Source organism: Rattus rattus, chromosome 9, assembly GCF_011064425.1.
Source record: "Rattus rattus isolate New Zealand chromosome 9, Rrattus_CSIRO_v1, whole genome shotgun sequence".
Taxonomy (NCBI): domain Eukaryota; kingdom Metazoa; phylum Chordata; class Mammalia; order Rodentia; family Muridae; genus Rattus; species Rattus rattus.
The window spans coordinates 27,158,711-27,178,535 of record NC_046162.1 but is presented as its reverse complement, the minus strand read 5'-3'; the positions used below and the strand labels follow the sequence as shown (position 1 = coordinate 27,178,535).

The following is a 19,825-nucleotide window of genomic DNA, read 5'->3' as shown; positions in this document are numbered from 1 at the left end:
ATTTCCAGACAGTGAGAAGTCTGTGCCAACGCACTCAGTCGAAAGGCAGAGAGCCAAGATTCAGACCCAAGTCCATCTGATCCCCAACGCACAGGAACAAAAGGTCACTACTGCAGGATTAAGTATTTTCCCTATCAACTCTATGACATGGCTTCCTGGGGAAGATGTCATCCAGCCATTCAGATCCAGACCATGGGCTCTGGGGATTTTCATTTGACCCACCTCCCTCCCTCTCTCTTCTTCTATCCCTCTCTCCCTCATCCTTCCTTCCCTGCCTTTCTCCTTCTCCTTCTCCTTCTTCCTCCTCCTCCTTCTTCTTCGTCTTCTTCTTCTTCTTCTTCTCTCTCTCTCTTATTTGTCTGTCTATCTCTCTTTTTCTGTGTGTGTATTCATTTCTCCGTGTGTGCGTGTCAGTCTGTCTTTCTCTGTGTTCATGTGTGTGTGTGTGTGTGTGTGTGTGTGTGTGAGAGAGAGAGAGAGAGAGAGAGAGACTCCTTTCTGAATTTTACTAATCCCATTTTGCTTTTTATCTTTTTCAACTGTTGTTGAGGTAAAATGTATCCAGTTTTTCACATGAATCTTATTAAACTTGAGCTCTATAAATGTACACACACACACACACACACACACACACACACACACACACACACACACGCAACCACAGCAGAGCTCAAGACTAAAAAAAAACCAACCAACCAACCAACCAACCAACCAAACAAACAAACAAACAAACAAAAAAACCAAAACACTTCCATTCCACATACCTCTGTGCCTCCAAATGAGTGTTATCAAAGATAACCACCACTCTACTTCACTTTTTGGTGGGATGTTCCAATGTTTTAGGCCAGGCTGGCCTAGTCTGTAGTCAAGAATGACCCTAAAATTAAATCCTCTCACCTCTATCTCCAGAACTCTGGGATTATAGGTGTGAATCATCCTGTTCAGTTTGTGTGGTGCTGGGGATCAAACCCAGGCCTTTATTCGTTCTAGGCAAGTACTCTATCAATTCTTCTACATCCCTGTCCTGGACAATCACCACTTCAATATGATTGCTTTTTTTCTCCATAGGCAATGTATAAAAGCACGTTTCTTTTCAAGAGCATTAAAGATACAATACATGCAACTGGAGGTTTTCACATCATCGTAGTTGAGCATAGTTAGGCCTTAAAATGCCCAGCTCACCCCTTGCCCACGATCCTGTTGCAGAATGGGCATCACATTCTCAGGACACTGCTTGCAACAGGCCTGCCACAGAGGATGGTTATGTCATGGAAAACCCAGGCGTGGCACATAGTAGTGTGCCTGGCAATCTGCCAGTCCCAGAAGGGAGGCTTGGGTCCCTGCTGTTTGATGTAAGCCTTGGCCAACAAGCAATCCAAAGTGAGCAAAGACCTGGCTCCTTGGTCTTCCACAGTCAAGTCCAGGCTTCCTGGAAAGTCTCTGAAGAAATCCAAGGCTAGGAGCACTGAAGAAGAGGAAGACAGTGCCTACAAAATCCTGTGGCTGCCCTGCTTGCTGCTGGGCTGATAATCCATCTGCACTAATAAGGTTAACTTTCCCTGGAGCAATTCCAGAGCTTAGCTGGGCAGAGTAAACGTAAAAACATGACACAAGGGTGCTTTTAATTCCCCCTAGGGCTACACAGAGAAGCCAAGTCTCAAACAAAACAGAAACACCTAATCATGTTACAACAGGTAAAACACTCTTTTATCATGTACAGAATACATTGAAATAGAGCATCTCCTCTGAACACAGGACAGCAGGCCCTGGCTTTCTGTAAGCTCCCAACAGAACATGAACCATGGCCTGGAAAGAGTTCCTTCTCCTCCAGGCAGTGGTGATGCACGCCTTTAATACCAGCACTTGGGAGGCAGAGGCAGGTGGATATTTGTGAGTTCAAGGCCAACCTGGTCTACAGAGAGAGTTCTAGGACAGTTAAGGCTATTAGAGAGATGCTCTCTCAAGAAACAAAACAGAGTTCTTCAGAAAGAGGGGTGCAGGGGAAGAGGCAGAGACAGTGTGCATGTAAAGCCTGATTCCATAGGACTGTCCCAGCATCATCTGAAACTCACATCCCTTGCCTTACAGCTGGGGTTTGGTTTCTTTGGTTCAGTAGACCTAGGACTGGGGGTGTGCACCACTCTGTCTTCCTCCATCTTCTTATTCTGCCAAGAATCCATGAAGACTTGCCATTCTGTTGGGTAAAAGTGCTTATAGACATTGATCTAATTCTGAATCTGTTTTGGGGTGTCTTGATAGTAATTCTTCTCATCCATCCTGGGCCATGGCCTTATAGTCCTCCCTGTGATTCTCCACCATGTAATGAACATAATCGAGAGATCCCGAGACAAGGTATTTCCTTTCTTCTCTGGGAGGCTGGCTTCTGCCTCCAGGTTATTTACCACATAGGGCTTACGAACGAGATCCTTGGGTCTCTCCTCCGTGTCTACCTCCATGGCCTTTACCTTCCTCTTACGGAGGGGAACCGCCTCATTGGGATCCACGGCCAACCCCATCTCCGCCAGGTTCTGCTGCACAGATTTGGTGTGGTCCCAGGCTTGTCGGATGTGGGAGCACTGGATCTGTGGTGCTGCCTTCCGACGAGCATTCCGGTTCAGACGCTTTCGGTTGACGTTGTAACCGAACTTCTGCCTCTGCGTCTTTCCCTTAGCCTTGGGCATCACGCAAACTGCCGCACCAGCAGCTCAAACTCCGAATCACGCTCTCAGAGCCGCGTGTTAATAGTTTCCCTTCAATATGATTTCTTACTGAATATCATCTAATTAAGAGTGTAGAGTCTATATATTCATCCAAACTTTTTCGAGATTGCCTCTGCGCCATTCATTCATGTTTGCAAGTGGGAGTGGTCTAGTCTTTTTTTAAAATGCGAGGTAATATTCACTATTCCACAATGTATTTATCTTGTTTGTTATTGATGGATAGTCAGGTCGTTTCTGGGTCTTAGAATTATGAATATAAATGCTTGTGAATAACAGCAGCCTGATGACCCGAGTTTGAGCCCCAGGTCTTACTTATATGACGGAGGATTAAGGGTTTTTTTTTTTTTTTGGTTTTGGATATTTTTATTTCTTCAATTTTTTATTATCAGGAGTGACTGAAATAAAAAATATAATTGAGTCCCATCATTATTGTCATTATGGAAATGGCTTTAAGAGAAAACTGGTCAGATGAATATTATTGCTTCCCACTTTTCAACTGGTAAATAGTTGCCATTGATAAAACAGACAAACCCAGAGAATCTGTCCAGAATGTTCAAGAATATGGTCTATTATACAACATGCCTGTTCTCGGGGAGAACACCTAGGACATACTTATGTGTACTTCTTGATCTCATCATACAAGACAAGCACAAAGGCACCACCCATGCCTCTGAGAACGTTGGACCATGCACCCTTGAAAAAGGCCTTGCCTCCTTCGTCTCGAGCGATCTTCCGCCAGCAGTCAAGTGTGCCTGTATACATGATATCAGTTCCTTTGCGTCCAGACTGCATCATCATACGATGGCGAACCGTGTCAAAAGGATAAGAAGTCAGGCCAGCAACAGCAGTGACAGACTGTGCAATCATCCAGCTGATGAAGATGTGAGTATTCTTGGGATCCGGGAGCATTCCCTTTGCAGTGTCATAGATACCGAAGTAGGCAGCACGGTAGATGATAATGCCCTGCACTGACACATTAAAGCCTTGGTACAGGCCCTTAATCCCATCAGATTTGTAGATCTTAACCAGGCAGTCACCAAGGCCTTTGAATTCCCTTTCAGCTCCAGCTTTGCCCACATCAGCTGCTAGACGGGTACGGGCAAAATCAAGAGGGTACACAAAGCACAAGGATGTGGCCCCAGCAGCACCACCTGATGCCAGGTTCCCTGCAAAGTACCGCCAAAACTGGGTCCTCTTGTCCACACCACCCAAAAAGATCTGCTTGTATTTATCTTTGAAGGCAAAGTTGAGAGCCTGGGTGGGGAAGTATCTGATGACATTGGCCAGGTTACCACGCCAGAAGGACAGGACTCCCTGTTCCTTGGGGATACGAACCACACAGTCTATGATGCCCTTGTATGGCCTGTCTGCCGTGATTTGCTTGCTGGCGTGCTGCACCTGCAGCAGCAGCTTGACCCGCTCAATGGGTGCTACCGCCGTCTTGGAGATGGCATGCCCTCCACCAGCCAAGAAGTCCTTGGCGAAGGACACAGCGGCATCTGTCATGTTGAAAGCAAAAAAGAAGAGGCAGGCGACTGCAGGACAGGACTGGGTTGACAACCGGCTTTGACTCCCGGACTCTCGAGGATTAAGGTTTTATGTATATATATATGTATATATATCAATGTGTATGATGTATATATTAAGTATATTAAAATTACACATATGCTACATTATAAGTACATATATAAATGACATGTAGTTATTAATGTATATAAATATATATAAAACTACAAATAATATATGTGCTATAATAGTATTATAATTATATTATGTAGAATATATGTTATAATAGTATATGTAATTATATATTGTATATAATAAAACTACATATATGCCAAAAGTGGCTGTTGGAGGTTTCATCGCTATGACCAATCTCCTAGAAAAGCTCTTAAAGGGATGAAAGACTTATCCTTGATCATGGTTTCAGAACTTCAGTCCACAGCACTCTGGCTTTGCTGTTTCTGCGCTATGAGGAGGCAGAACATCATGGCAAAGAGCACAGAGGACAAAAGCTCACCGCTCCATGGCCAGGGAGCAGAGCCGAGCCACAGGAAGGAGCCAGGGTGAGGTTATACTTCTTCTAAGATAGATAGATACCCAGCAACCCCCTTCTCTAGCCAGGCCCTACCTTGCTGCTTTATCGTCTCCTGATGATCTATTTGAATTTAGAGTCCATCACCTGAGCAAAGCTGAGTTCTGTCAGGTCAGGGCCTCACATTCTCATGGTCTGCCCCGCCTCAAAAGCAGGGTGTGTGCTCTGTCCATCTCCCAGGCCTCTCTCAACCCAATTCAGCCAGCAACAAAGATTAGCAACACATGGGCTTTGGTAGACATATCTTTTTCTTGAGATATTAAATGCTTGTCAAAATTTCCTATTTTATATTTTACTTTTAACCAGAATTAATGGTTTTCAATGAAAGTTAGTTTTCTCCTTCATTAAAAAACTAGTGTGGCAGATAGCATTGTCCAAATATGGCCATGCTGACTTCTAACTCATTTTAAGAGCTGCTCTTGCTACTTTTTAAATAATGTAACACTCCATCTTTGAAGGGCAGGGAGCATTTGTGTTCTCCCCCAAACCCCAAGCCTGGCTAGAATCTTGAGTCCCCTCAGTTTATCAACGGTGGCAGAAAAAAACAGCTATCAAGGATGGCTGCTGATGTAGAAAGGAAGTCTCAGTTTGGAGGTGTCTCCCAGAGAGAAGGGACATGCCCTTCCGTGAGACACCTCAGTGACATTTACTTTGACCTTTGGTTGGGCACTGTGGTTCTTGCCACTTTGTTTTCATTCAAACACCCCACAGAAGAGAAGCAGTAAATATATTTGGCAATTATTAACCCCTTGAGTGAGGTCACTTTAGGAGTGCCACTCATCCTGTATGGTGTCCACTGCCCAGGTGAAAGGCAAGAGGCCCAGCAGTCCCAGGGGGAGCAGTAATGCTAGGCAAACCTTGCAAGGAGGGAGTTCTCTGCTTAAGAGACAGATGCTGCCTATGGATACAGAGCAGAAGGTTACTCACACAGATACTAATTTTTTTAAATATAGGGGGCTGGAGAGATGGCTCAGCAGTAAAGAGCACTGACTGCTCTTCCAGAGGTCCTGAGTTCAATTCCAGCAACCACATGGTGGCTCACAATCATCTGTAATGAGATCTGATGCCATCTTCTAGTGTGTCTGAAGACCGCAACAATGTACTCATATACATAAAATAAATAAATAATTCTTTAAATTTTTTACTTGAAACTTACATTTAATGAACTCACTTTGCATGTGTGTGTGTGTGGGGGGGGTGCACACATGTGCAGGCCATGCTACACGTGTGGAAGTCTGATGACAGCTTGTGGAGTTGATGCTCTCTACCCTGTGTGTCCCTGGGATTGAGCCTAGGTTCTTGGCCATGGGGCAAGCATCTGTTCTTTATTAGCTGAGCCACCTTACCTGCTCAGATTGGAAATTTGCCTTTCTGCTCCTCCTCCCTCCCTCCCTCCCTCCCTCCCTCCCTCCCTCCCTCCTTCTCTCCCTCCCTCCCTCCATCCTTCCTTCCCTCCTTCCCTCCCTCCGTCCCTCTGTTCTCTTCCACTCTGCAAACCTCCCTTGCTCCTTCCTTTTTCTTTGCTTCTCTCTTCTCTCCTTTTTTCTTTTATCCCCCTTTTTATATCCACTCCACCGGCCATATAATGCAGCCTACACTGACCTCAAACTAACCATCCTCCTGCCTCCATCTCCCTGCTGGGAATTCCTGGCTTGCTCCACCTCTCCTCTTGATGACTAGTTTTTACATTTGATTCTCTCTTTCTTCTGAAGCTCCGAGTGTCCGTAAAATAATGTCCTCACCACACACCCAAAAACAGCAAAGCCATCAACACCCCTTGCGTATAACTCATCTCCTGGACTCGGAAGCAGCTTAGTGGGTACTATTTCACTTTATTTTTCCAACATCCCTGTGATAACCCAGAGATTTGTCATTCAAGATCTTCATCTAGCTTTGTAGTTAAAGGACCTTGAATGGGAAATAGAAATTTTGGCAGAGTGGCAGAGGAAGCCCTTCGTCTCTCACCTTCTCCAATGGTGGCAGCTGCCTTGATCCAGTCACACACACACAGTACTGGTGCTGTGTGGGAGCGAATACCCTGGGACGTTCACCTGTGCTGGCCCAAGGCTCCCCAGAACCTGACTGAAGTAGACCACTCTATCAGTCCTTTGTGGTTTAGTGAGAATTTAAGGGCCTGTTTCCTCCTGTAGATAATCCCATTTAAATCTTCATTGTTAACACTTGTTTTATTTATATGAGAGACACGCATGTACTGTGCCTCACAAGTGAAGGTCAGAGGTCAGCCTGTGGTCACTGCTTCTCTTCCTTCATCAGATACGTTTAGATGACTGAGCTCAGACCTTCAGGCTTGGCAGCAAGCACCGTTACCCACTGAGATGTCTCATCAGCCCCCACTGGAATCTTACCTCTCAGGGTGGTACGTGACTTCTGCTAAAGACAGTTCCAGTATCACTGAGCAGATAGAAAGGGCGTCTTCTCAGTAGGGATAGGGGAGAGCGAGGGAGATGTTTTACAGACATTTCTCGCCCAGAAAATGGTAGGTGGCTGAGCCACATAAACTCAGTCAGTAGATACATGAGGTGGGGAGGGCACAGTGGTAAGAAGTGCTTTTAGGTATCAGGAGCATGTCCGTATTAGGCAGCTTCCGTTGCTCTGTGAAGCACTTGAGCTAGTCTGTAGATATTTGGTCATTCTTCCTCTCAGCCCCATGCTCCCAGAAATAAGACTCAAGCTCAAAATATATTTACCAATACCTTGGCTATCCAGCAAGGCTCTTCCATGACTAGACCACTAACTTAAAATAACCCATTTATTCTAATCTATATTCCACCATGGGCCTGGTTACTTGTGCTCAGGTATCATGCACATCTCCTGGGCCAATCTGCTGCCTGGCTCTATCCCAGAATTCTTTGTCCTCCTGGATGTCCCACCCCCTACTTCCTACTTAAGCCACTTGCCATCAGATTAATTATCAGCAGGTGCCACCTCCATCAAGACATAAGATATTCTCTTTCCATAGTCCGCTTAGGTAGGGAAAAAAGTTTTCTTTGTTGTTTGTTTGCTTGACTCACACTTTGCATAGTTTTAGTCTGTGATTAGTTGACCCTGCTGCTTTTAGGTCTGTGACGCAGCGATTCATCATGGCAGAGAGCCTGTGTTGACACAGTTCTCCTTATGACTTATAGGAGAGAGAAAGAAGAGGGCTGGATCTCCTCTTCCCTTCCATGTCTCTAACCACGAGAAGACCTCCCAGCAGCTCTGCATCTTGGAAATTCCACCACCTTTCACACCATCATTCAGTAGTGTCGTAGAATCTGCCCCTTCCACACATGGGTCTTTGGGGCATTTAAGTTCTGCCCTCTGCAAGGGACAGAGTGCAGCCTGTGATGGCCATAACCAGGCAGGGGACATGGTGAGAGATCTAGCAGGTATGATGCATGGGGTTAAATAGAACTACAGATAGAAGGGCTCCATGTTCTGGGATGGCAGAAGGCTGGGGTGGGAGTGTGGAACATGCCAGAGGTTTCATGGAGAAGATAATTCCTTTGAGATGCATCCGAAAAACAGTAGAACTGCCATTTATATGTAGCGGTAAATAATAAGAATTGAAATGGGGCACCGGTCACCACACCACACTACCTCCTGCTACTTTCTGTCTCCGGCGGTCTCTCTGCCTCCATGACTAGCCCCCTCAGCGGCCATCCATCTAGTTCCCAAGGTGGGTCGCTGCCACACCAGCCCCATGCAGAGACCACCTATCTCAAGGCTCTCTTGCTGCAGACTCTGCTCACATCCCCAGCAACCCGGTAAAATCAAAACTCAACATGTTTGTAATTTATCAATCAGATTTACATCAGTACATTTTCTCCCCACGAAACTTCCACACAATCAACTCTGAACCAATAAATATTGATATAAACTGCCCACCTTGATAAGACAAATTTGTCCTATAAAAATCCATCCCTTATGAAATATTCATAACTACCTGTGGCCAGTTAAGGCCACACGGATCTGGGTCATCCTTCTCTGCCTGTATCTTGGTTCATCTTACCCTTTCTCCTCTCTCTTCTGCCTTTCAAAAACTCTGTGCCCGCCTTACTTTTTCACTGCCCAATCACAAGCCTTGCCTTATCTTGTGCCTGCCCTCACCTGTATATAGACAACAATCCACATTTACAGATCATCTCGGTTCGAGTTTTCTAGAAAACCTAGTCTGAGGAATTCTTTGCTGATAGGTAGGGAAAGGGCACACAGGGAGTGTGAGTAGACAAGGAGACAAAGGGTGAGAGTAACCTACTGTGCTGGACACCCCTGATTGATTGTCCCTCCTCTCAGTCATACTCAGAGAGGCCTGTGAAGCCTGATCCATTGAGAACTGTTCACCAGAGAAGAAAATCCTGGTTTCCCCCATTCTTCCAAGGGGGCGCTGGCTTGCATGCATTTCTACTTGGAAGCACATGCAGTGGGCTGGCAGTTTGCTCAGGTCTGTGTTTTTGAGGTGTCAACATAGACTCTGTTGTCCACGAGTCCATGGTGCCAACAGAGAAGATCTGAGATGGCTTGGAGGAGAACCATGGAGGTACCAGAGTGTCTTTGCCCTTTGCTGTCTAGGCCTCACAGTAGCTTGTGTGAGCTGAGCTGTGTCTTTCCCACACTGTCCCTTCTTGTTGCTGTTCTAGTCCTTGGAAGATAGAGTGTTTCTCTCCTTGGAAACAGTGTCTTCCCAGTTGTAATGAAGACGCAGTGTAAGATGGGTATGTGGGGAAAGGACTCTGTCCTCACTGAGGCATGGGGGTTGTACTGTTTTCAAAGAGTGTTGAATCCTTTCTTGATCTCAAGCTCTGGCCATGGTATGACACAAGAAAGCCTTCACCATGTACCAATCACTCAATTCTGGACTTCTTATCGTCTCAAACCGTGAATCAATACATTTCTGTTCACTGTAACTTGCCCAGTCCCAGTTTTGTTAGAGGAACACAAATGGATTAAATCACTTGGTTCTTGTGATTTCAATATGATTGTCTTTTCCAAGACTCGTGTTGAAGTTTAATCGACTGTGTCATGGGACTGAGAGGCATGCTGGTCTACCCTGAGATAAAGGGGTACACAACCCCACCAGAGCCTGGCATTGGGCCATTGGACTCCTCAAGCCTTTAGGACCATGAGCTAAACAAGTTTTTCTCCTGTATAAAGCCTCAGTGGCCTCTGGGAGGCACTTGGGCCATGTGGGGACATCAGAAGGGCAGGTTGCAGCAAAACAGGGAATTTCTGGTGTAGGCGTTAGACACTGTGATGATATTCTTAGTATTTGGCCTGGTGGAAGCTCATGGACCCTAAGAGTACATCCCAAAGCTTTTGCCTCAGAATCAAAAGGATGTTAGGTTAGACACAGAGGCAGGTTTTTTTCTTCTCTTTTATTATCCAATAAAATAAAAATTTTAAATTTACATTTCAAATGTTACTCCCTTTCCCAGTTTCCCAGAGATAAGTCCCCTATCTCCTCCCCCTCCCCTTCATCTATGAGGGTGTTCCCCTCCCCATCCATCCCCCTTCCCACTCCCCTCAACATTCCCCTACACTGGGGGGGGGGGTTGTCCAGCCTTGGCAGGACCAAGGGCTTTTCCTTCCATTGCTGCCCAGCAAGGCCATCCAGAGGTGGGTCTTAAGTGACTACTACAGTGTCTGAAGATAGCTCAGGCTGTAGCACTCCAACACCTCACAGTGATGGGATTCCAGTCAGTCAGCCTTGCAGACTGTTCGGGACTATTAATCCTGGGATCTTCGGCTCATAATGCGGTCAGTTTTATTTTATAATTGTTAACTGTCAGCTTTCAGATTTCTTGAAGTCATACCAGTTGTCCCCTCAGAAACTTGTACAAGCCAGCTCCAGAACATCGTATATTTTTCCATGTTCTTTGGTGGTTGTTTTAAACCTTCTGATAAGGTTTAAACTCCATAAAAGTTCACCTTCGCCTCCACAGTTTCAGTGTGGCTCCCAAAGCCTGCCCCTGCCATCCTTCCATTCTTTCTGAAAGTGAAACATTTTCTTGTAGTGAAGCTTCCCTATGTGACCAAATTAAATCTGTTTGTGCTTCTTCCGTATGTGCCCACTATGAATAAACTCACCCCTCACTCCCAGTTTCTACACTGAAGTCCCAACCCTTAGTGTGTTTGAACTTAGGGACAGAACTCCTGGGAGTTAGTGTTAGGAAGGTTAGCAGGTTAGAAATACCAGGCTTTCTTTCTCTCTCTCTCTCTCTCTCTCTCTCTCTCTCTCTCTCTCTCTCTCTCACACACACACACACACACACACACACACACACACACACACACACACACAGAGAGAGAGAGAGAGAGAGAGAGAGAGAGAGAGAGAGAGAGAGAGAGAACAGGAGAATACAACTGGAAGGTAACCATCTATAGTCTACCTGGAAACCTACTATGTAGGCACCCTGATCTTGGATACCCACCCTTCGGAACCACAGCAAATTCCAAGGCACTCTGTCGAAGCTTCCTAGGCTTGGGTTAGGGTGACTGTATGATGCCAACTGCCTCTTTGTCACCAACAGCCTTCTCACCAGCCTTCCCTTTAGACTGTGAGATACCTTCGTATTGTTCTTTACCCAGACCCAACCTGAGATTTTATAGCAAAGTGTTTCATGAAAATATAAAATGAGCACAGATTACCAACCAACTGTCTAGTATTGGCTGTCTTATGAGTGATTGCCCATAATGATACTCCAGCAAATGGCTGCCTCTCTAGGTGGGCTGAGGTAGTCTGGTAAGTAAGTAGCACCTCCTGTCAGTTCTTGTTTCTAGCATGTGACATAATACCCAGTACAGAGTAAAGCCAGAAGCATACACAGTGCAGCCCCACCACACAGTTCTTTGGTTCTGTGGTTTGGGCAACAGGCTACAGACTCAAGCACAGGGCCAACCAGCTACACATCTCATTAAAAACCAATTTAACTTATTTTGAATATTGGTATTTTATTTACTGCTCATCTACGCTCTCTGCCATGTCCCTGTTAACACATACTTTTCTATTTTTTGGCATTTAATTTTTTTCGGTGACTATAATATAATTACAATATTTCTCCCTTCCTTTTTCTTCATCTAAACTCTGGCATATACTCCTCTTCTTCCTCCTTCAAATTCATAGTCTCTTTTTCCAGTAATTGTTATTGCATGAATATATGTATGTGTGTGCATATGTGTGTGTGTGTGTGTGTGTGTGTGTGTATGTGTGTGTGTGTATGTATATATATAATTATATTATGCTTGGTCTGTATAATGTTACTTGTATGCTTTCCAGGCTGTTTGTTTGGGACGCATGCAACTGATATCTCTTCCAACCTCTCACACTCCCAGTTTTCTTAGGTGCTTGTAGTTCTTTGTGCAGTGCTGAGGTCTCGTGGGCTTCCCCATCCTCTTTGGCATATTTGCTGGTGTCGTGGGTTTTTAATTACATCCACACAATTTTTTTTTTTTTTTTTTTGTTCTTTTTTCTAGGAGCTGGGGACCAACCCAGGGCCTTGCGCTTCCCTAGGTAAGCGCTCTACCACTGAGCTAAATCCCCAGCCCCACATCCACACAATCTTAATAATATGACTCCCTGAAGCGTTCTGTAGATGTAACCATTGGGACATTCCTCTGTACATGCGTGGACACGCACATGGCAAGGCACACGTGTGGCTGACCACATGTCAGAGGACAGGCTATAGGAATGGGTTCTTTTCTTTCGCCATTTGGGTACCAGGGATCAAAGTCAGGTCATCAGGCTTAGTGCAAATGCCTTTCACGGACCTTGCCAGCTCACCAGCCCTTCTCCACTCACTCTCAGAAGAAAATGCTTCCAGGTCAGCTGCAAGCTGAGTCGTCAACTCCCATGGCTAAAACGTCTGGTATCTTCAGTAATGGAATCTTAGCACCAAGTTCTGGCGGACAACCAGAAGCAATGTCAGTAGCCTGTATTTACTTGGGGGAGTACCTTCTCGTTGCAGATTCCTGGCATGGGTCTCACTTCATTACTAAACTCTAGGGCAGGGAACAATGACAGGGAAACTCATTTTGCTCACCAGAGCATAGCTTGCGTGAGGCCCATACAACACAGAATCACTGGTTGACTGAGTGAGCAGGTCTTTTACGAAGTGAGCAGATGGCGTCCCTTTCTGTACGGCAACACAAATGGCCCCGAAAGGTTGTTGGAAAGGCACGTCCAACACCAGAACTTACTCCATTTGTTTTAATTACAATATTAAGAAGTGAAAAGAAATCTTGCCCTTGACATGCAAAAAAGTCAGACGTGGAAAAAAAATCTGGCCTGTTTTTTTTTTTTTTTTTCACTTGCTTATCTTTTAAAAATAATTTTCAGGTACGCTATCATATAAATAATGGAACTCGGAGCAGTTTCTCCTCTTGGCTCCATCACAAATTTGCTACCAATCGGGGACAAGTCGCTAACCTCTGCTGCCATCATGTACCTCATGCCAACGGTTCTTCCGAATCCCCGGGTTGGTGACATGAGAGCCCTTAGAAGACAAGGTCTTATTTATGATCCATTATTCTCTGTCTTATTAATAATGAGAGGCTGAGTGTCAGAGATGCTTGCACGACTGCAGGATTGAGGCCATAGAGGAAAATTCAAGGGAGTGAGATTTGAATGAGAAATCCTTAAGGAAGAGGGTGGGTGGAGACACACAGGAGAGCACGAAAGATCAGATCCTGCTGTGTACCGGGTTGCACAGCATGGGGCATCTTTGGTTTTGGAGCTCGAGAAGGCCAACTGGATAAATCTCCCTGGCAGCCAGATTTTTTGTGAAGCTGTGTGATGAACAAAGGAAAAGAAAAGAAAGAAAGGGAAGGGGGGGGCGGGGAGAAGGGACATGGGAAGGAGAAAGTTCCCCATGGATTCCGATGCTGTCACAAATGAGTGATGCTACTGTCCTCCAGGTGACCTTGGCTGGTCAGGGTTGTAGCTCTGTAGAGTGGTCTTGGAGGCTTCAACCTCATAGCAGCCTTGGGAGCATCAATTGTTGGGCTTTTTCCATTCTGCTGCCCAGCCTGGCTCAGCCACTGGGATTGAAGCCTCTGGCCCTGTAGATGGAGCAGAGTCTGGGATGGATGAGGAAGAACGTGTGGATACTTACCGCCCTCAGGGCAGCAACATAAGAATGGAGTAGCTCGGTGGGCACTAGGTTCAGAGCAGCAGTGGTCACAGCTGTTGCTGTGTGGAGATGTGTCAGGATATCCCTGACATCCAACTTTACCCTGGAAGCTGGCTTTCAGTCCAGAATCCTTTTATTTGCAGAAACCCTCAAACCAGCCAGCCAAACAATAGCAAAAATATTTTCTGGTCAAGCAAAGCCCATGCTATCGCTGCATTTGGGCTGTCTCTGTGTGGGATCCTCAGATGCCACCTTTGGGTGGCGCTTATGTTCTTTAACACCTGTGGGTGGTGAAGGCCATTTCAGCTAGTGGGAAAGGGTCTTCAAAAAACACTTAACCCCTCCTCTATGCTCCAGGAGACCACCAGGATAAAACCCACATCAGGAGAAGGTGGCTGTGGTAAGTGTGTGGGCATAGAGAGCGCAGGGTAAAAGGGAGTTGGTATTGGTTTCTTGTGGGCTGCTCAAAGCCTTCTCTCTCAGCTCCTTAATGCCCAGAGTGGTTTGACAGGATTCCCATGGATTTTCTTGGACTCGTTTCTAGGTGCTAAGGAGAAGCCGGGGGTTGACTGAGTAGCTGCAGTATCTGAAAAGGATTTTCTCCCTGTACCCTTCACAGTCCTTGCCTCTGTGGTCCAGCCCCAGCCAATGGGAGCAGGTGCACTGCTCAAAACCTTGTTAGGTATTCTCATTGCCTGCACAGCTGGAAACAGCTGGACAGCTGAGGACATGGCAAAGAGGAGGGGACTGGGTGGTACAGAGACTGCTGACTCCAAACTGAGGCTCTTTGGACTCACGCAGTCTTACTACAAGACATTAAATAGACAGAGGGACTTGGTGAGTCAGGGAAGTCCCCACTGCCTCAAATATGTCTCAGCACTCTTAAAATAGTCCCACCAGACAGTTGCTTTCCTAGAAGTTTCTATGGCATTACTTCTTTTCCAAGACAGATGATTATGGAAGCTGTTTTAGATCCTTATTAAAAAGAGAAAGACACTGCTGTTACTCTCTGGGTTCCAATCCTTCTGTGGTCTGTAGCCTCTATGCCTGAATTTGCTACATAATTGGGGGGCAGCAGTGCAAAATGCTAATTGGCCTGAGGCATTACTGCTGCCTCTGACCTCAGAGATGGTTTTAAGGGTGATAACTGCTCTGTCTGTGACGCCTGGCACCTCAGAGAGGTGCTGCTGTGAAATAAAGACACAATGGAGAAGAAAGACACGTGCCTGATCACCACATGGCCGTCCCGGCAGGGCTTCTTGGAGCATTGATCAAGATCTTAGTGTATGTCAGTCACTGGTGTGGCCGTCAAGCCTGCCTGCATGTTGGAACCACCTAGGAATTCCTGAAAATTCCAGCATCAGATTCTACCTTATGCCAGCTAAATTGGAATCTAGTGGGGACATAGGAGGTGACAGCACGATTTCTTGGGGATTAAATTTAGGGTCTTGTGCCTGCTAGGGAAGTGCTCTGCCACTGAGCTATACCCTCCTCCCCTTCTTCTCTATCTCCTCCTCTTCCCCTCCCCCTATCTCTTCCCCTCCCCCTCCCTCTCCCTCCTCCTCTTCTTCCTCCTTCCCTTCTTCTTTCTCATCTTATCCTTTGATCTCAGCATCCTTCTCCTCTTCCTCTCCTTCATCTTCCCCTTCACTTCTTCCTCCTCTCCACTTCTTTCTCCTATCCTCCCCTTTCTTCTTTTCCTCTCTCCTCTTACTTTCTCTCCTCCTCTTCCTCTCTCCTCCTCTTCCCTACTTCCTCCTCTTCCTTTTTTCCCTTCATTCTTCCCTAACGATATCCTTCTCTTTCTTTTTTCTTCCTTTGTCTTTCGAGGCAGGTTTCACTCAACAGTGAAGGATAATCTTGAACTTCTGACTCTCCATCACAGCCAAGCCCTTCAGTACAGTCAAGTTTACGGAGCCACAATCCATCCCAGTAGACTTGTTCTTGGGGGTTGCTGTGCATAGAAACCCCCTAGGCAGCTTGTTAAGTGCCTCAGAGTCCCGACTCTGTAAGGGAAGGAGCCAGCGGACTATGTTTGCGAGCTCCCCGGGGAATACCACTTACATCACAGTCGTGAACTTAAATGATTGTGTGGAAGTCAGGAATTGTGCTCATTTCACAGTCGGGAAGAAAGTCATTAAGAACAGCTAAGCACTTTGCCCAAGGTTACAAAGTAGGGCATTGTGAGAACCAAGAGTCAAGATCCTGAGGGTTGGCCGTGAAAACAGAATGAAGACTTGTACAAATATATCTTTTGGAAACGGGAACGCTGACATGATCAGCCCGTGGGTAAGGAAAATAAATCTGGCAAGTAGAACGGACACTCCTGATCTTGAGACCCTAAGGGACAGAGCTGGGATTTGGGATCTGGACCATTTCCCTCAGACTGTCAGGGTAAGCATCAGTAAGCCAATCACTAACCACCAGGGAAGGCATCTGGACTCCTTGTTGCATGGCATACAATAGGCTGTTAAGATAACACTCGAAATGTATATAAGAAATACTCAAGTTAATAAAACAAAAACAAAAACAAAAACAAAAAACATGGGCCGACAGAAGACTGGCAGCGAGGGAGGAAAGCGGTCCTTACAGGTGCATTAGGTTACTCTAGTGCTCATATAGAGGCTTGACCACTAGAGGGCGATGTCCGACAAGAGAAAGAAAGACACTGCTCCACCATTTCTAGGACAGGCGACTATAATTCTTCCGTAGCTGGGTATTTAAAGCCAAAATGTGTATGTGTGTGTGTGTGTGTGTGTGTGTGTGTGTGTGTGTGTGTGTGTGTGTGTGTGTGTGTGTGTGTGTGTGTGTGTGTGTGTGTGTGTGTGTGTGTGTGTGTGTGTTAATTCACCAAATGATTAAAGTGTTCTCTGCCTTCCTCCTAGCTCACAGGCTGCTGGGAAACACTCTGAAGACACACTGACCTATGGAGCCACCGTGGAACCCTCTAGACGTAAAGTCTACTGGTTAAGGGAAGGGAAAAGGCAATCGAGGTTGTTCTGAAATTCGGATGTTTACAGATAGTAGGAGGTTTTCAGAAAAGGACATTTTGTATCTTCCCAGACATTCACAGCATCGATGGGAGTTAATGTTTCGAGAAATGGCAATATAATGAAGTTGCATGCTGAATTAATTTTCCATAAATAAAACAGGACATTTTCATGGCTTGTGTTTCCTGCCCCATCATGGGGGTGTGTTCTTTCAGCGACGGAGCAAGCTCCCCCTTTCCCTTGGGTGAGGCTGGCCAGGGGTTTAAACCTGGACTATCTCCTCTGGTTATACAGTCCTGGGTGATTCACCTGACTCCTCAGTTGCTGACTGGGAAAGGGAAGCAAAGGATGACATTGCACATTTGTCAAAAGCATCCTAGGGCGGATATACCTGAGGGTCTTAGAAGAACCCTCAGAAGAACCTTCAGTGCATATTGGCCATTTTCCATACCCTTGTGTTGAAGGCCATGGTCAAGACTGGATTGATCCTCCCTGGAACACCGTCTGACCCTGCATTCTTCCCTTTGTTTCTCTTCTGTCCAAGGAGCTGGAGAGCAGATGTGGAAAGCCTGTGAGGGTTGTATCTCCTTGGGGCCATCGCCAACCCCAAGATTTGTATTTAGAAGCTCATTGAACTGGAGAGAAATGAGCTTCAAGTGTCAGCCTCTGGAGACGCAAAACTATTAGAGCTAATGGCGGTGCCAATTAGCATAACTACTGCACACACAGAGTGAGCTAGGCATGGTGCTAAAGGGTTTGTGTGCATTTTCTTACCACGAGACCTGTGAGATGCTTTATGATGTCACTTTTCGTGTGGGGACAGTGAGGGTCAGAGAATGTCAACAACGCTGCCTAGGGCACACAGCTCTAGAAGCTGAAACCAAAACTAGTCATGGCTCTGATGCTCGCTGTGGAGAAGGGGCCGGTAATCAGTCATGTGATAAAATGATAACTTGTTCTTAAGGTGGCTTCTGTGGAACAGCTTTGTGTCTATTCAAGAGAAGAAAAAGAAGAGGAAGCCAAGTGTGATAGAGACTTGGGAGCACTTGGACCTGTGGTGGCATGTGGGAAGATCTCTGAGGACTGCTTAGGGTTCAGGAGGGAGAGGTGAGGGAGGGGAAGGCCTGGGAGAAGGTTTGTGTAGCCAAGGCAGGGAGGGAAAACATGGCGTCTGTTTCAGGGACATCAAAAGACAAAGGAGTTCCCTGTCTTGAATTGTATTTGGAGGAAGGGGAAACTGAAGCACGGAGAAATAGCAGCCTTGGCTAAGGGCAGTGGCTTAGAAGCAGGGTCAGAATAGGAAATGCCATTCACGGGACTCAGAGCTTCTGCAGGGTGGACTCTCATGTCCATCACCAATAAAGAAAAAGTACCTCTAGTCCCTGGAGGATCTAGGCCAGCCAGACACTCAGCCATAGCCAGGGCTCAGAGGATGGAGATGTGGGGACTGTGTAGCAGAACAATGTCCCTTTCCTTCCTTCCTTCCCTTCCCCCTTCCCTTCCCTTCCCTTCCCTTCCCTTCCCTTCCCTTCCCTTCCCCCTCCTCCCCCCCCCTCCCCCCTCCCCTTCCCTCCCCTTTCCCTTCCCTTCCCTTCGCTTCCTTTCCATTTTCCTTTTCCTTTCCTTTCCTCCTTCCTTCCTTCCTTCCTTCCTTCCTTCCTTCCTTCCTTCCTTCCTTCCCTCCCTCCCTTCCCCTTCCCTTCCCTTCCTTTCCTTCCTTTCCTCCCTTCCCTCCCCCTCCTTCCCCTTCCCTTCCCTTCCCTTTCCTCCTTCCCTTCCCCTCCCCCCCTCCCTTCCCTTCCCCTCCCTCCTCTTCCTTCCCTTCCCTTCCCTTCGCTTCCTTTCCATTTTCCTTTCCTTTCCTTTTCCTTTCTACCCTCATCTCTCTTCTCTTTTCTTCTGAAGCAGTGCTACACTTGAGCCCAGGCTAGCCAAGGCTGGCCTTAGATGTATGGCAGTCCATCCTATTTTAGCCTCGATCTGCCCACAGTCTAATCCACAGACAGCTGGAATAATTCCCAAGGTTTAAGATGTTGGCAAAAGACACTGTCTGTGCACCACACCCAGATTTCTTTCCCCTCCTCCTAGGGATCAGGTTACTTCCTTGCCCTCCCCCCCCCCATTTTTTAATATTTCATAATCTCTCTCACCAAACAATAACAACATGTGAGATGAGTTTAGAATCCGTGAAGCAGAGTATAATAGAGAGTGCTTATCACAGACTGGACTGCTCCGTGATTGGTTCTCCTTTCTTCCCTGATTCTGTATTTCTCATCTTGCCTCCCTCCCCAGCCCCTTAAGACACCTGGCTATAGACAAGTCTTTGGAAGCCTGAAAGGCAGCCAGGAGAACCTACCCTAACCTGCCTGCTGCCTGGCACCCTTCTGCCAGCTGAGACTCTGGGATTTCCCTTCTCCTTATCTGCCTCACAGCAGCAGTTGCTGGTGGAAAGTGAATGCTCCTAACTCCACCATGGCCAAGTTCTAGGTCTCTGGCTCTTGATCCCCAAGAACAACCTCTTATACGTTTAGAACCAATGGAGTCAGGCTAGCTCTGCGTGTGCGAGTATAGTTGTCATGACCTTGAAGAGATACTCGTAGAGTTTGGAGCAATATTCATAAGTAGAGCAGGTGCTGAGGTTGGGTCTATTGTAGAATGGGAGTCGTTTGTAGACAAAGGTAAGGGATAAGAGGCATCCAAGAACGTTCCCTGTTTGTGGGTTTAAAGGTAATCATCAAGTTAGTGCTACGAATAGGGCCTTTTCTTCCTTTGTGGAAGAGAAAAGCAGAGAAGGTACACATTAATTAATTAGTTAGTTAATTAGTGATGTATTTAGTCAGCATTTGCACACTGATCATCTATTCTGGTGGAGGACACCAGAGACACAGCATA

General features: G+C 46.4%; 1 protein-coding gene and 1 pseudogene across 1 annotated transcript; both read right to left on the bottom strand.

Annotated features, from left to right (window-relative positions):
- Positions 1–2,057: 2,057 nt before the first annotated feature.
- On the bottom strand, positions 2,058–2,743 carry LOC116909345 (annotated as a pseudogene).
- Positions 2,744–3,066: 323 nt separating this feature from the next.
- Positions 3,067–4,298, bottom strand: LOC116909798 (ADP/ATP translocase 2-like). Its single transcript, XM_032913492.1, has one exon. The coding sequence runs from the start codon at positions 4,224–4,226 to the stop codon at positions 3,333–3,335; it is 894 nt and encodes a 297-aa protein (XP_032769383.1). The 5' UTR covers positions 4,227–4,298; the 3' UTR covers positions 3,067–3,332.
- Positions 4,299–19,825: the final 15,527 nt, after the last annotated feature.

What these genes read in the sequence shown, in the direction of transcription:
- LOC116909798 (XM_032913492.1), bottom strand. Translation starts at nt 4,226, where the DNA reads ATGACAGATGCCGCTGTGTCCTTCGCCAAGGACTTCTTGGCTGGTGGA.